General features: G+C 52.5%; 1 protein-coding gene across 5 annotated transcripts in view; it reads right to left on the bottom strand.

The window, feature by feature from the left end:
- Nucleotides 1-206: 206 nt before the first annotated feature.
- The window catches only part of LOC121170050 (signal transducer and activator of transcription 3), a 61,133-nt gene continuing 49,008 nt past the window's right edge, over nucleotides 207-12,331 (bottom strand). For 2 of the 5 annotated variants that reach the window (XM_041000933.1, XM_041000935.1), the window contains exons 12-24: nucleotides 12,236-12,265; nucleotides 12,043-12,136; nucleotides 11,898-11,945; nucleotides 9,428-9,511; nucleotides 8,720-8,818; nucleotides 8,492-8,627; nucleotides 7,480-7,532; nucleotides 7,146-7,240; nucleotides 6,891-7,030; nucleotides 6,269-6,478; nucleotides 3,492-3,534; nucleotides 3,079-3,191; nucleotides 207-2,212 (exon numbers count right to left, since the gene is read on the bottom strand). In XM_041000933.1, coding sequence (XP_040856867.1) covers nucleotides 2,157-2,212; nucleotides 3,079-3,191; nucleotides 3,492-3,534; nucleotides 6,269-6,478; nucleotides 6,891-7,030; nucleotides 7,146-7,240; nucleotides 7,480-7,532; nucleotides 8,492-8,627; nucleotides 8,720-8,818; nucleotides 9,428-9,511; nucleotides 11,898-11,945; nucleotides 12,043-12,136; nucleotides 12,236-12,265 — 1,201 coding nt within the window. In that variant the 3' untranslated portion in view covers nucleotides 207-2,156. Of the gene's footprint in view, nucleotides 2,213-3,078; nucleotides 3,192-3,491; nucleotides 3,535-6,265; nucleotides 6,479-6,890; nucleotides 7,031-7,145; nucleotides 7,241-7,479; nucleotides 7,533-8,491; nucleotides 8,628-8,719; nucleotides 8,819-9,427; nucleotides 9,512-11,897; nucleotides 11,946-12,042; nucleotides 12,137-12,235; nucleotides 12,266-12,331 lie in introns of all 5 variants that reach the window. The other 3 variants (XM_041000932.1, XM_041000937.1, XM_041000936.1) reach the window with 3 other exon arrangements.

Here is a 12,331-nt window from a genome sequence, read left to right on the forward strand (position 1 = left end):
AGTGTTGGAGTGGGGGCTGGGAGCAGCCACACCCCAACCCCCCTTAGGTGGCTTATCAGAGCCCAGGCAGGGCCAGGGAGGGGTGTGGCTCTACTTCCACCTGCTGGTTCCTGGACCTGAGGACCCCCCTCGTGTCCCTCAGGCTGCCGGATGGGGGCCTGGACCGAAAAGGGACGTTCTATCTGGTACAGACAGCACTGCCGGGCTCTCAGACGCTTCCTATATAACTTTTATTTCTGGAAGTTAAAGTAGATACAGCAATATACAAAAAAAAAAAAAAAAAGGAAAACCCCACAATAATATAAATTTTTACACTATTTAGTACATATTAGAATTTGAGTGCAGTGGCTAGGACAGCAGCTTATAAACCACTCATAGATGAAGCGATCAATAGAAATCCCTCGGCTGATCTGGGGCTGGGCAGGGGCAATTGAGAGAGAGCAGGCAGGGCCCGGGGAAGGGAGAGGTGAGAGAAAGGCCCAGCTCCTCTCAGAACTTCTGCTACAATCAGAGCGAACCCAGATATGCGTGCTACCCAAGCGCGGGAACTCGACAATGTTTGTTCCTGAGAAACACAAAATATTAAGCCTGGGTCCTCAGGATTTATGCCCCTCGTATGCCCCGAGTTTCATCTTTTCTAGTTTGTGGCGGTAGGCAGTCAGCTTATTATGTAGGAAAAGTGTTGCTGTGGAGGGGAGGGCTCCGTACAACGAATCAGCCCCCCTCCACCCCCAAGCAGGAGGACGGGATGTCCCTGGGCAAGCCCTGTTCGTCTTGGAGAGCAGGCCCTCACCCTTCAGTTCAGGAGTCATCAAGTGTGGAGCTAACAGTTCCACAGAAACCTCTGGATCTGATAAGCCCTCCGAGCAGAGCACACTGCATGTTCACAGGCACAGCGGAGGCCACAGCAGGTGCAGGTAAGCCCCCACCCGCCCTGGGGAGGCTGAGTGCAAAACACTCCCGTGGAGGGCTTGGTTGGGAGGAGGTCTCTGCCCTGTGCTAGCCAAGTGAAGAAGGCTTTGCAGGCGCCGTGGGAAGTCGGTGAGAAACTGGGCCAAGAACTGTATTCCCTGAGCTCAGCCAGACACTTGGCTAGGGCCTCACCATCACCCTGACAACTTTGGCCTGCCCCTCTCATTGGGGTCCTCAGAGCAGGGTTCCCGAAGCAAGCAGGACAAAGAGCCTGGAAGCCCAGGGCAGGCGTGGGCTTGGGGTGGGCCGGGCGAGGAGCCAGGCCATCCCAGTCCTGCAAAGGCACCCAGAGTCATGGCGAGGCTCTGTCTGCAGCAGGGTGGCAGTCTGGGGAGGGGGACAGATCTTATGCCCCCTCTGCCTAGCTTCACCAGCTAAAAGGCCAATGTCACAGAGGAAAATTAAAATCTGTTAATTAAAAAATAAAAGCCTATAATGGGTAGGTTCTCTTTAAAATCTACCTGTGTCAAAACCAAAGGCTATTAAGCCACAGCTTCAGATATCTTCAAAAAGTGATCAGAAGCCCGTCTCAGAGTTTTTATAAATTATCAGCCCACAGAAAACCAATGCTTAGAGCACCGAGGAGGCTGGGAGCTGAATTAAATACACAAAAGCTACATTGCTCACAAAATGTGACAATTTGGGTTTCTTTGCCCTTTCAGTACGATTATTTCATTTAGAAAGTGGCCTGGGGTATTCAGGCAGTCCACTCGGACATTAGCAATGGGCCAAAATGCAATGCCAGGAGGACGTATCTAGGGGTGGACAGGGCGCTGGCTGGCATAAATAGGCAGGAGGTGCCACAGGCACCAGGAGGCACTTGTCTGACAGCGGTGGTGACAGAAAGCGGCTGAGAAAGGAGGGCAGGGAGACAGAACACGGCAGCCGCTTCCTCTCGCTCCCGCCAGCCGCCCACTCCCACCTCCTCACATGCTGTCCTCCGAGAACACGTTCTTATTTGCATCTAGATGAAAGCATAGCACCCACATTCACACATCTCTCTATTGCAAAAAAAAAAAAAAAAAAAAGTGCCCAGATTGCTCAAAGATAGCAGAAGTAGATTACAAAAAAAATCTGGAACCACAGAGTTAGGAGTTTCCGACACCCTGGGCTTTGGCTGGCTGAGGGGCGGCGGGGCGCGGGGAGGTGCCTCAGGCATGGCGGCAGCTTCCGTCCTCAGCTCCTCACATGGGGGAGGTAGCGCACTCCGAGGTCAACTCCATGTCAAACGTGAGGGACTCTGCGGGACACACAGGCAAGAAGGCCGTCAGCCGTGTGACCCTCCGCTGGCGGGCGCCCTCCGTACCCCCCTTCTGCTGTGGAGTGGAGGACAAGGCTCCTGGCTCCCTCATGCAGTCAGGGTTGGAGAAGGCCCTGTTTCCCCGCCTACTCTCAGGGCCCTCCCTCCACCAAGGTTCCCATTTCTGCCAGTTTTCCAGGATGGATGGAGGGTCTCTGCTAACACGACTGAGTGGGAGGGTGGGTGGGTGTGTTGGGGCTCCTGCAACATGGCTAACTCACCCTGAGGGGTGTTGGCCTTGTGAAAAGCTCACTTGAGAGACTCAGTGAGGACAAAAAGAATGTACGGGCTGGTGTCGTGGCACTGTGGATTAAGCCACTGCTTGTGACATCGCCATCCCCTTGGAGTTGGAGACCTGGCTGCTTCACTTCCAACCCAGCTCCTTCCTAGTATGTCTGGAAGAACAGCGCAAGGTGGGCCGAAGGAGAGGTGGATGGAAGTGCCAGGTTCCTGGCTTCAGCCTGGACTAGCTTAGGCAGTGGAGACCATCTGGGGAGTGAATCAGAAGATGGAAGATCTCTCTCCCTCTCTCTCTGTAACATGTCATTGAAATAAATAAAAATAAATCTTTAAAAAAAATGGAGAAAGATTTCACTGTTTCTTACATGTTGCGATAACAGGAGGTTGGGATTTATTGGACCAATATATGCCCCTGTTTTCTTTTTCCATGAAGATGTGTATGCTGTTTCTAACAGTATACAGACAGTGCTACCCTGAAACTTCCTCCTGCCAATCCAGGTGACCCACGAACGGGGGAGGGGGGCTGGGGGGAGTGGAGAGTGGGCCGGGCACCCCCTAGTACTCACCAAACTGCCCTCCTGCCGAGGGCTCTGCACCGTCACCATTATTTCCAAACTGCATCAATGAATCTAAAGTGCGGGGGGACATCGGCAGGTCAATGGTATTGCTGCAGGTCGTTCTGTAGGAAACGGGCAGCGGCAGGAGGGGAGAGGGCCGGGTTGACAAGACACAATGGAGGGGAAAAAAAAAAAAAAAAGAACAGAACACACACACACAAGCCATCAAACTCTGGTCTCCAACAGAAAAAAAAAAAAATCAAAGCTCAAGCTTCTTCGACACACGAGGTCACTTTGAGTCTTACTCAGAGCCCACGAGCACCCGCCCTTCTCCAGGACACCTCTCACCTGCTTTCCTATTCCCGGGAGGCAACTGAGGACATTAGAAATAAACGCAAAATCAGGGCAGGGGAGCCACTTACGGTGTCACACAGATGAACTTGGTCTTCAGGTATGGGGCAGCACCTGGGAGGGGAAAAAAAGAAAAAAGAAAACAGGGCCTTATTGACCATGACCTCATTCTGTGTTCAGGGCAGGAAGAAGCTATCTCTCGCCAGAGTGGACTGGCCACACACTCCATCCTGTGTCCAGATGGTCTGGAAACTCCCAACCCTGAACCTCAGGGCTGCCTCCCAGGGCCCTGCCTTGTGCCCTGCCCATGTGGAGCCCATGGTAGGGGTGGCTCTGCAGTTCAATGCCCTGGAGCTTTCCTGAGCTGCAAGCAGGCTTTCCTGCAGGCTCTTGGTCCCCCGGAGCCTAGACCACGAAAATGGTCACCTGTCTCGGCATGGTCCGGTGGCGCTATGCTGGCCTGGTGACTCTTAGGTAACCCGGCCTTTGGGTGCACAGCATCACCCTTTGGGGGAGCCGCCTGTAGGCTCAGCCAGTGAACAAGAGGGCCAGGCTCAGGCTCCTCAGCAATGGTAACAGACCCATGGCAAGGCAACTTCTCTTTCACATGTATAAAATAAGAGGAAAAACAAAGTGGCGCTGGCCTCCTGTGACCCCTGTCATCAATGATTCTTCTTCTGTAGTTTAAAACATGAGGACTGGAATAAATGAATGTCAGATGCTTACACCAAGGACTCAAAGCCCTTTGGGAGTGCCAGGATGAATTCTGGGGTCCTCAGGTGCATAAGCCACTTAGGGGGCGCACAGTAGGATGGTAGGGGTGAGAGAGGGAGTTGTAAAGCTAGGGTCTTGACAGAGGATCTGGAGGGGGAATGCAGGGTGTGGGGAGCAGAGGGTCGGAGAGCAAGCACAAGCAAGTGGAGCCTGGGCAGCCACCTGGATTTATCTTAGGTCAAGAAACCGACCAACTGGGTTACCTGACGAGGGCCAGGAGACACAAAGTCTAGGGCTGGCTGTTTCTGTGGGGCCCCACACCAGGCTGTGAGTCATCTCACTTTGCGTGGGGCTCAGAATCCCACCCTGCCGCTGAGGAGCTCCCAAGTGGGCATGTGGTACCAAGTGAGGCAGAGGCAGGGCCTGAGAAGAGGATCCACCTCTGTGAGACTGCTCACAGCCAGTGCAGGCTCGAGAGAGGAAACAGAATCATCTCATCCTGCAGTCTCCCATGAAGGCCCTCTGTGGCCTGCCCTGCAACCCTGGGACAGGAGGACACAGCCACAGCCCAGGGCTTGGGCCTGCAGGGTAGTGTGAGAGGAACAAAGGGAGTGTGAGAAGGGCTGATAGACCCAACTCCCAACTGAAATGCAAGGTGCAGACAGAGATAAGAGCAGACAGGAAGTGAGAGTTAAACCCCCCTACTGCACAGAAGCAAAACTCCACAGCTCAACAAAGGGAGAAGGAAAGTCAGCTGTCAACCAGCTCAAAGGCCCTCTCCCCAAACTGTACTCCTCACTTCTCCACCTCCCTAGGAGGGAATTCCTATGTAAAAGGAAGGGTGAGTGTTATCTGGGCAAAATCATTTTTTTTTTTTTTTAAGCAAAAACTACTCAGGCAGGGAAAGTCAGCTCTAAAGAGCTGATTTAAAGACCCAATGCTGGTTCCATCAGTAAGAAAAGTTAAATAAAAACAAACAGGGAAGAAGCATTTGGCCTAATACCAAAGACGATGCTGGCTGACATGCCACGGTTCGTCTCCTGGCTCTGACTCCAGTTTGCTGCTAATGCGAACCCTGGGTAGCAGCAGGACACCTTGAGTAACTGGGCTGCTGTCACCCGTGTGGGAGCCTTGGCCTAAGATCTCCACTGCAGCCATGGAAAGTCAACAGAAGGGAGCTCTCTGTTTCCCCGGTAAATAAAGGGTTTTTTTTTCCCCCCTTTTTTTTCTTCTTCTTTTTTAATAGGGAAAGCTACAGAACTAGTAGAGACAGCCCCTCATCAGGACGAGTTGCTGGAACAGAGTTACAGAGCAATCACCCAGCAGGGAGACAGGAAGGTCCCACCCCTGCTACATGGGTCACCTGGACAGGTCATAGGTTTAACCCAAATTCCTGCAGATCTTCCGTAAGCACAGGGCTCTGGTGAGCCCCGGCATTTGCATCCTTGTCACCCAGGCATGAGACCTGAAGGAGTTCCAGGTTCCCAGCTTTGGCCTTGGCTTAGCCCTTTTGGGGCTAGCCATTTGGGGAGTGAACTAACACGTGGAAGAGCTCTCTCTCCCTGACACTCTTCCTTTCAGATAACTGGATATATTTTTAAAGTCTTATTTGCAGCTGCTGCTCATCCTAAGTTCTGCTTCCACACTCTCCCACTGGCAGCTGTCACCGCAGTGAGCCCAGCACTCCCCCTCCGTTGGCTCGCCTCCGGGAAGCCTCACCAACCCTCCTGCCACCACTTCCGCCCTTCTGACACACTGGTCTCAAGTCCAAGTTTAAGTTTCAGACCTCCTGGTCTCCACAATGTAGGAAGCACCATGCTAACCAAGCATCCTGTCCTGCCGTGGTCTATGCAGCTGTGGGCATGCTGCAGGGGCCTCCTAGCTCCCCTTTAGAATGGGGTGCTCCCTGCAGGCCAAAGCCTGGAGACTCAGCTTTTACTCGGGTCTGAGATTGCAGCAGCCAGACACCCCAAAAAGCTCTTTCCACAGAACTGTTCCCCAGCAGGGGGACAAGGATACTCCCCCGGGAATACCCCACGGATACAGGCCCAGGCGTATCTCTCCTCCCAGGCCCTCGCAGTTTCCAGCTCTCCCCAAGAACAAAAGGGCAGAGACGTGGAAAATCAACAACTACCCGGGTCAGCTTCTGGGTGCTCCTGGCTCTCGGGCCGACAGTACTTTCCGAAGGCTTCTTCCTTGGGGATGTCAGGGTACAGGTAGACGAGTGGGGATACCAGGATGTTGGTGGCGTCCATGATCTTGTAGCCCATGATGATCTCAGCAAACGACATGTTGTTGAGCTGCTGCTTGGTGTAGGGCTCCACTGACTGGATCTGCGTCTTCCCTGTCACAGTGTGCAAAGCAAAGGGACTGGAACCCGCAGCTGGATGATTTCAGCAAATGCTGCCCCCCTCTCATCTTTCCTTGGTGGGGAGAGACTTCTGCCAGGCCAGCGTGTAAGCCCCGCAACGCCCCTCCCTCTCTCCCTGGGGCCCAGCACTGTGGACATGGTCAGGATGACTCAGACATGGACTGTCCTATAGGTTGAAGACAACAGACTTGAATATCATTTACTAATGATATATATTATTATATTAATTATTTAACAAAGCAGTCACCCACCCAACTGTGTGCTGCAGACCAAGGCAGGGTGGTGTGAGGCTATCTCTGCCCACCAGGGGGCAGCAGGTGCTCAGAACTAGCAGGGCGCCACTGGGCAGCAGCTAGAGACACCAGGGGGCAGCAGCTAAGCTTACCACTGATGTCCTTCTCCACCCACGTGAAGGTGACGCCTCCTTCTTTGCTGCTTTCACTGAATCTTAGCAAGAAGGTCCCTGGGGGCTTGGTACTCAAGATGGCCCGCTCACGCTCCTTGCTGATAAAGCCCATTATGTACCTGGAGCCACAGAGAACAAAGAGGGCATGGTTGAGACTCCTGAGGCATAGGCCCTTGTCCTGGGTGCCCAGGAGCAGGTGATGTGGCTACCCCATGCGCTCTCTGCTTAACCTACCCTTCATTCCAAAGGGCCAGGATGTACTTTTTCACAAGGTCAATGATGTTGTCCAGCCAGACCCAGAAGGAAAAGCCCTTGCCAGCCATGTTTTCCTGGAAAAAAAATCATGGGAAAAATCAAGCCAACCCCTAGTCCAGCCTTTTCCCTCCAGGCGCATGAAGCACTGGCCTGAAACACTCGCTTAGGCCCATCTGCCCTCAAGCAGGTTCTCCAGGCCACTGGACTGGAAGTCATAGGCCTTCAGGCTGGGCTCGTGCCATGCCCACATTTTGTAAGCACTCCCATTCTCACCCCTGAGACACAATGGCCAAGATTTTACAAGGTCACTTACTTTGCAAAATTTAGCCCATGTGATCTGACACCCTGAATAGTTCACACCAGGTCCTGAAATTTAAAAAAAAAAAAAAAAAAGAAAAAAGAAAGAAAGAATAATATAGGACATTTTCAGTTCAAAATCAACACCTTACTTCTCAGAGCACACATCTGTTGTGCAGTGGGCAATGAGGCTATTGGATTTCACACATCTGCAGGCTGCCTTGGCTGTGAGTGTGGATCTGTATGCACTGCACAAACGCACACCCATACCCTCTCCTGGCCCTGGACCCACCAGGGCTGCTGTTCAGCTGAGCAGAGGGAGTGGATAATGGGAACAGCAGCACCCCCAAGAAAGTTGGTGGCACCAAAAAAGCCACCTGCCATACAGGTGACACACAAAATAGTCCAAACAACAGACTAGGACAGGAAATGGCAAGCCTCTAGCCCTAGCTTCTAAAACATGCTTTAAAAGAAAATCTTCTAAGGCTGGGGCAGGCATGTGATGTAGTGGTTAGGTCACCAGCTGGGACACTGGAACCCCATCATCAGAGTGCCTGGTCAAATCCCAGCGGCTGCTTTGCACCCAACTTCCTGCTAACAGACACCACTGGCAGTCAGCAGGTGACGGCTCAAGTACGTGGGTCCCTGCCAACCTACGTGGGAAACTTAGACTGAGTTTAGAATTCCCAGCTTTGGCCTGGTCCAGCCATGGCTGTGTGGGCATTTGAGGAGTGAAAAAGTGGATAGAAGATCTCTGTATCTTTCAAACAGAATTAAGTTTGAAAAAAAAAGAAAACTAATTTTTAAAAATTTTCTCAAGCTGGACAAAGTAGTCAAAGACAAGAAGACAGAATCTAAGAGGGGGGACACCTCTTCCTCCTACCAGTGCGGCAAACATCCGGAGGACCCAGATACCACCTCCTCCGGTGTAGAGGCTTCCTGGCCCCAGGGCAGGGCAAATCAACTGCAGGAATTGCCCCAGGGACCAGGTCCCTCTTTGCAGGGGAGCAGGAGGGGTGAAAGCTGACCTAGGAGCTTCTCAGCCAGTGTGGTCAACTGCTCGATGCTCAGCCCCCGCTTGGTGGTAGAGGAAAACTGCCAGCTCAACACTTCAGCCACTTGGTCCCACGTTCCAATCGGGGGCTTGGTGAAGAAGTTCACGTTCTGTCGAAAAAAACACATCGGCCTGTTCAGACAGCGGCACCGGCCAATGACCAGGGGACAGGGCAGGGTGCTGAGAATGCCCATGGACTAACCTTGGGGTTGTTGGTCAGCATGTTGTACCATAGGATCGATGCCCAGGCATTCGGCATCTGACAGATGTTGGAGATGACCACAACTGGCAAGGAGTGGGTCTGCAGAAAGTGTGGTGGAGAGCTGGGGGTGACTGGGGTGCTCACGGCTTCCAACGTCCCTGCACCCCTTCCTCGCAGGCAGCGTGTGCCACACAGGGATGTGCCAAGAGCTGTACCTGTTGCCAGCTCTGGCAAGGAGTGGGCCTGAGTTAGCACGACACTCAGAGTGAAAGCAATGTTGAACCATGGCCTGGGGACGCAGGCTGCTTGCCTGAACACAACCCACAGCTCAGAGAGGTGGTCCTGTTCCAAGTGTGGCTCACAGGCCACAGGAGACCTGAGAGGCATTCTCCATAAACCAAAGCTAATTTTCTCCATAAAGTGGGAGAAGCCGAGGACGAAGATCCCCACTTCTCCAGGCCCATCTGAATTGAAACTTCAGGAAGGTCAGGAAAGACAGAGGACAACGCCATGGTTTTCCACTTGCTGGCCCTGTGGGCGGCCGGGACTCAGGAGCGGAGTGTACACGTGTATTCTGAACTCTCAGATTTGACTCTCAAATGGGGTGCTGGGAATGTTGGGGTGCAGCAGCAGAGTGCTCAGCAGGGGGTGGTCGCTGGGGAAGGGAGGACCCCACTGGGAGCCTTTGTGCTTGGCCCTGGGGCTCACCTCGAGGTCGATCTTGAGGCCTTGGTGGTATACCTCGGTCTCGAAGGTGATCAAGTGCAACTCCTCGGTCACAATCAGGGAGGCCTGCAGTGAGGACAAGCACACCCCGTGTCGGAGAGCGGGCCACGCAGGACGGACAGTCCCTTCCCAAACCCTCCTCCAGAAGCAGCCACTCTTCCCCAGCTCTCTTCTCTAGTGTTCCTGGGTCTACTGCCCCAATCAGGGTGTGCATTGAGATGCCTGTCACCCCGTAAATACAGAATCCTCTCCGTATAATCTGTTGTGCCTCACTTCACCCACACTGCAGGGCTTCAGGTGGCTGTGTGCACCTGCAATTCATTCTTCTTCCTGGCTGTCCAACATCCGACCGTCTGACCACATCACGACTGGCATCGTGTGTGTGAGTGATGACGGGCATCTAGTGGCTTGGGGTGAGAGCTTACACTCAGGCAGCTGTGACGGGGCGTCTGTGTCTCCTGGCATACCCAGGCAGAGTTCTCCACCAAGCCTTCCTGGGACTTGCATGGCTCCTGTCCAGCCATTTTCAAACTTTCCCAAAGTGACTGAGACTGTCTCCTGCCACCAGCAGTGCAAGTGACCTTCTTGGAATAGCAGTAATAATAAATTCTCAGGAAAGGAATTCCAACTGATTTTTTGAATACCGTTTTTCTGGTGATAAAAGTCATATACTTGGTTTAAAATGCTATTAATTGCAGAGACTGGGACAGAGCAACCTCCTGTACTAACAGCAATGCTCATCTATATCCTATTTGATGTGTATTTTGCTAGGATTTTGGAATACATTCATTTAATCATATAAGGTGGTATATTTTTCAACAAAGATACTATCACATTACTCAAACTGTTTTACATCTTGCTTTTTTAAAAAAGATTTATTTATTTTTATTGGAAAGCAGATGTACAGAGAGGAGGAGAGACAGTGAAGAAGTCCGATGGTTCACTCTCCAAGTAGCCGCAATGGCCAGAGCTGAACCAATCCAAAGCCAGGAGCCAGGAGCTCTTCCGGGTCTCCCACACAGGTGCAGGGTTCCAAGGGCCCGGGCTGTCCTCTACTGCTTTCCCAGGCCACAAGCAGGGAGCTGGATGGGAAGTGGGGCTGCTGGGATTAGAACTGGCACCCATATGGGATCCCAGCATGTGCAAGGCAAGGATTTTAACCACAACACTATCGAGCCGGGCCCACACCTTGCTTTTTCTAAATAAATATGCCAGAGGCATTGAAGAATGGCTTAGTGAACAAATATCAGAAAAAGCACAAGATGCCCCAAGCTTTTTAAAATGTTCACTTAAATAAAAGGGTGGGGGGGGGCAGCACAGTGGCCTAGCAGCTCAAGTCCTCTCCTTGAATGTGCTGGGATCCCATATGGGTGCCGGTTCTAATCCTGGCATCTCCACTTCCCATCCAGCTCCCTGCTTGTGGCCTTGGGAGGCAGCGGAGGATGGCCCAAAGCCTTGGGACCCTGCTCCCGCATGGGAGACCTGGGAGAGCTCCTGGCTCTGGGTTGGCTCAGCACCGGCCGTTGCAGCCGCTTGGGGAGTTAATCATCAGACAGAAGCTCTTCCTCTCTGTCTCTCCTCCTCTCTGTATATCTGACTTTCCAATAAAAATAAATTTTTAAAAAAGTGTATTCTTGACATTAAGGATTCAATAATTGGGTCTTTTACCATGCTGTAGCACATTAAGCCTCCATCTGCAGTGCCGGCATTCCATATGGATACCAGTTCGACTCCCAGCTACCCAACTTCTGATCCAGTTCCCTGTTAACGGCTTGGGAAAGCAGCAGAGGGTGGTCCTAGAGCTTGGGCCCTTGTACCCAAGTCAGGGACCACAAAGAATCTCTGGGCTCCTGGCTTCGAATTGGCTCGGCATGCCATCATGGTCATTTGAAGAGTGAACCAGCAGGTAAAACATCTCTGCCTTTCCTCCTCCCACTTTGTTACTTTGTCTTTAAAGTACATAAATAAGTATTTCAAAAAGAAGGAAGACCCATTGAATTTAAAAAAGAGAGGTAAAAGAAAACTCCTGTAGTCTGAGTCTGGGAGCCAGGAAATGACAGAAAGGCCAATGACAAGACAGCACAGGGCTTGTTCTTTCGTTCTACTGCTCAACTCAGACGTGTGAGGTTCACACCCCCCGTGTCACTCTCAGACAGTAAAACTGGTCCTGGCAAATGGAGTTGCAGGCAGTAGCCGGGAGGAGACTCTGGAAAGCCTGAGGCTGGGCGGAGATCAGCAAGGGACTTTCCAGGCCTCCCAAGTGGAGCCCAGACCTGCCACTCCACATGGAAATGCTCCCAGTCCCAGCATGCCATGGCACCGGGACTTGCGGTCACACCCCACTGGCCCCATGGGCACTCTTCCAAATAACTAGAGCTGATGTAACAGGTGCAAGTTTCTAACCCCTGTCATTATGAGAGCCAGCTGCTCGCTTGTCCCCAACAAGACTTACATCACAATTGGCGCGACCCCCGTTGCCACATCTTTGCTCCCTTAGGGTCTGGAAGAAACAAAAAGGATGTGTGTCGCCGGTGCCCTGGGCCTGCCCTCTCCCACCCTTGGCCCCACGTCCCGTGTCCAAGGCTCCCCTCACGTACCAAGTGTTTGAACTCTGCAGACAGACTGCCGTTGTTGGACTCTTCCATGTTCATGACTTTGGTGTTCGTGCCCAGGATGTTAAATTTCCTCGATCTGGATCACAGGAGAGAAGCCAACCACACAGGTTACTCAGAGGCCGGGGGGGGACAAAGTTAGACTGAACAGCATGGAAGAAGTCTGGGCCCAACTCACCCTCTGAGAGCCGCCACGTCCCCCGAGTCTCTGGAACAATACACATCACTGTTAACCACGCAGGCCTCTGCTTCCCTCCAAAAGCCTGTTCTGAGA

This window comes from Ochotona curzoniae, unplaced genomic scaffold, assembly GCF_017591425.1.
Source record: "Ochotona curzoniae isolate NIBS_2020 unplaced genomic scaffold, NIBS_Ocur_1.0 scaffold_2453, whole genome shotgun sequence".
Classification (NCBI taxonomy): domain Eukaryota; kingdom Metazoa; phylum Chordata; class Mammalia; order Lagomorpha; family Ochotonidae; genus Ochotona; species Ochotona curzoniae.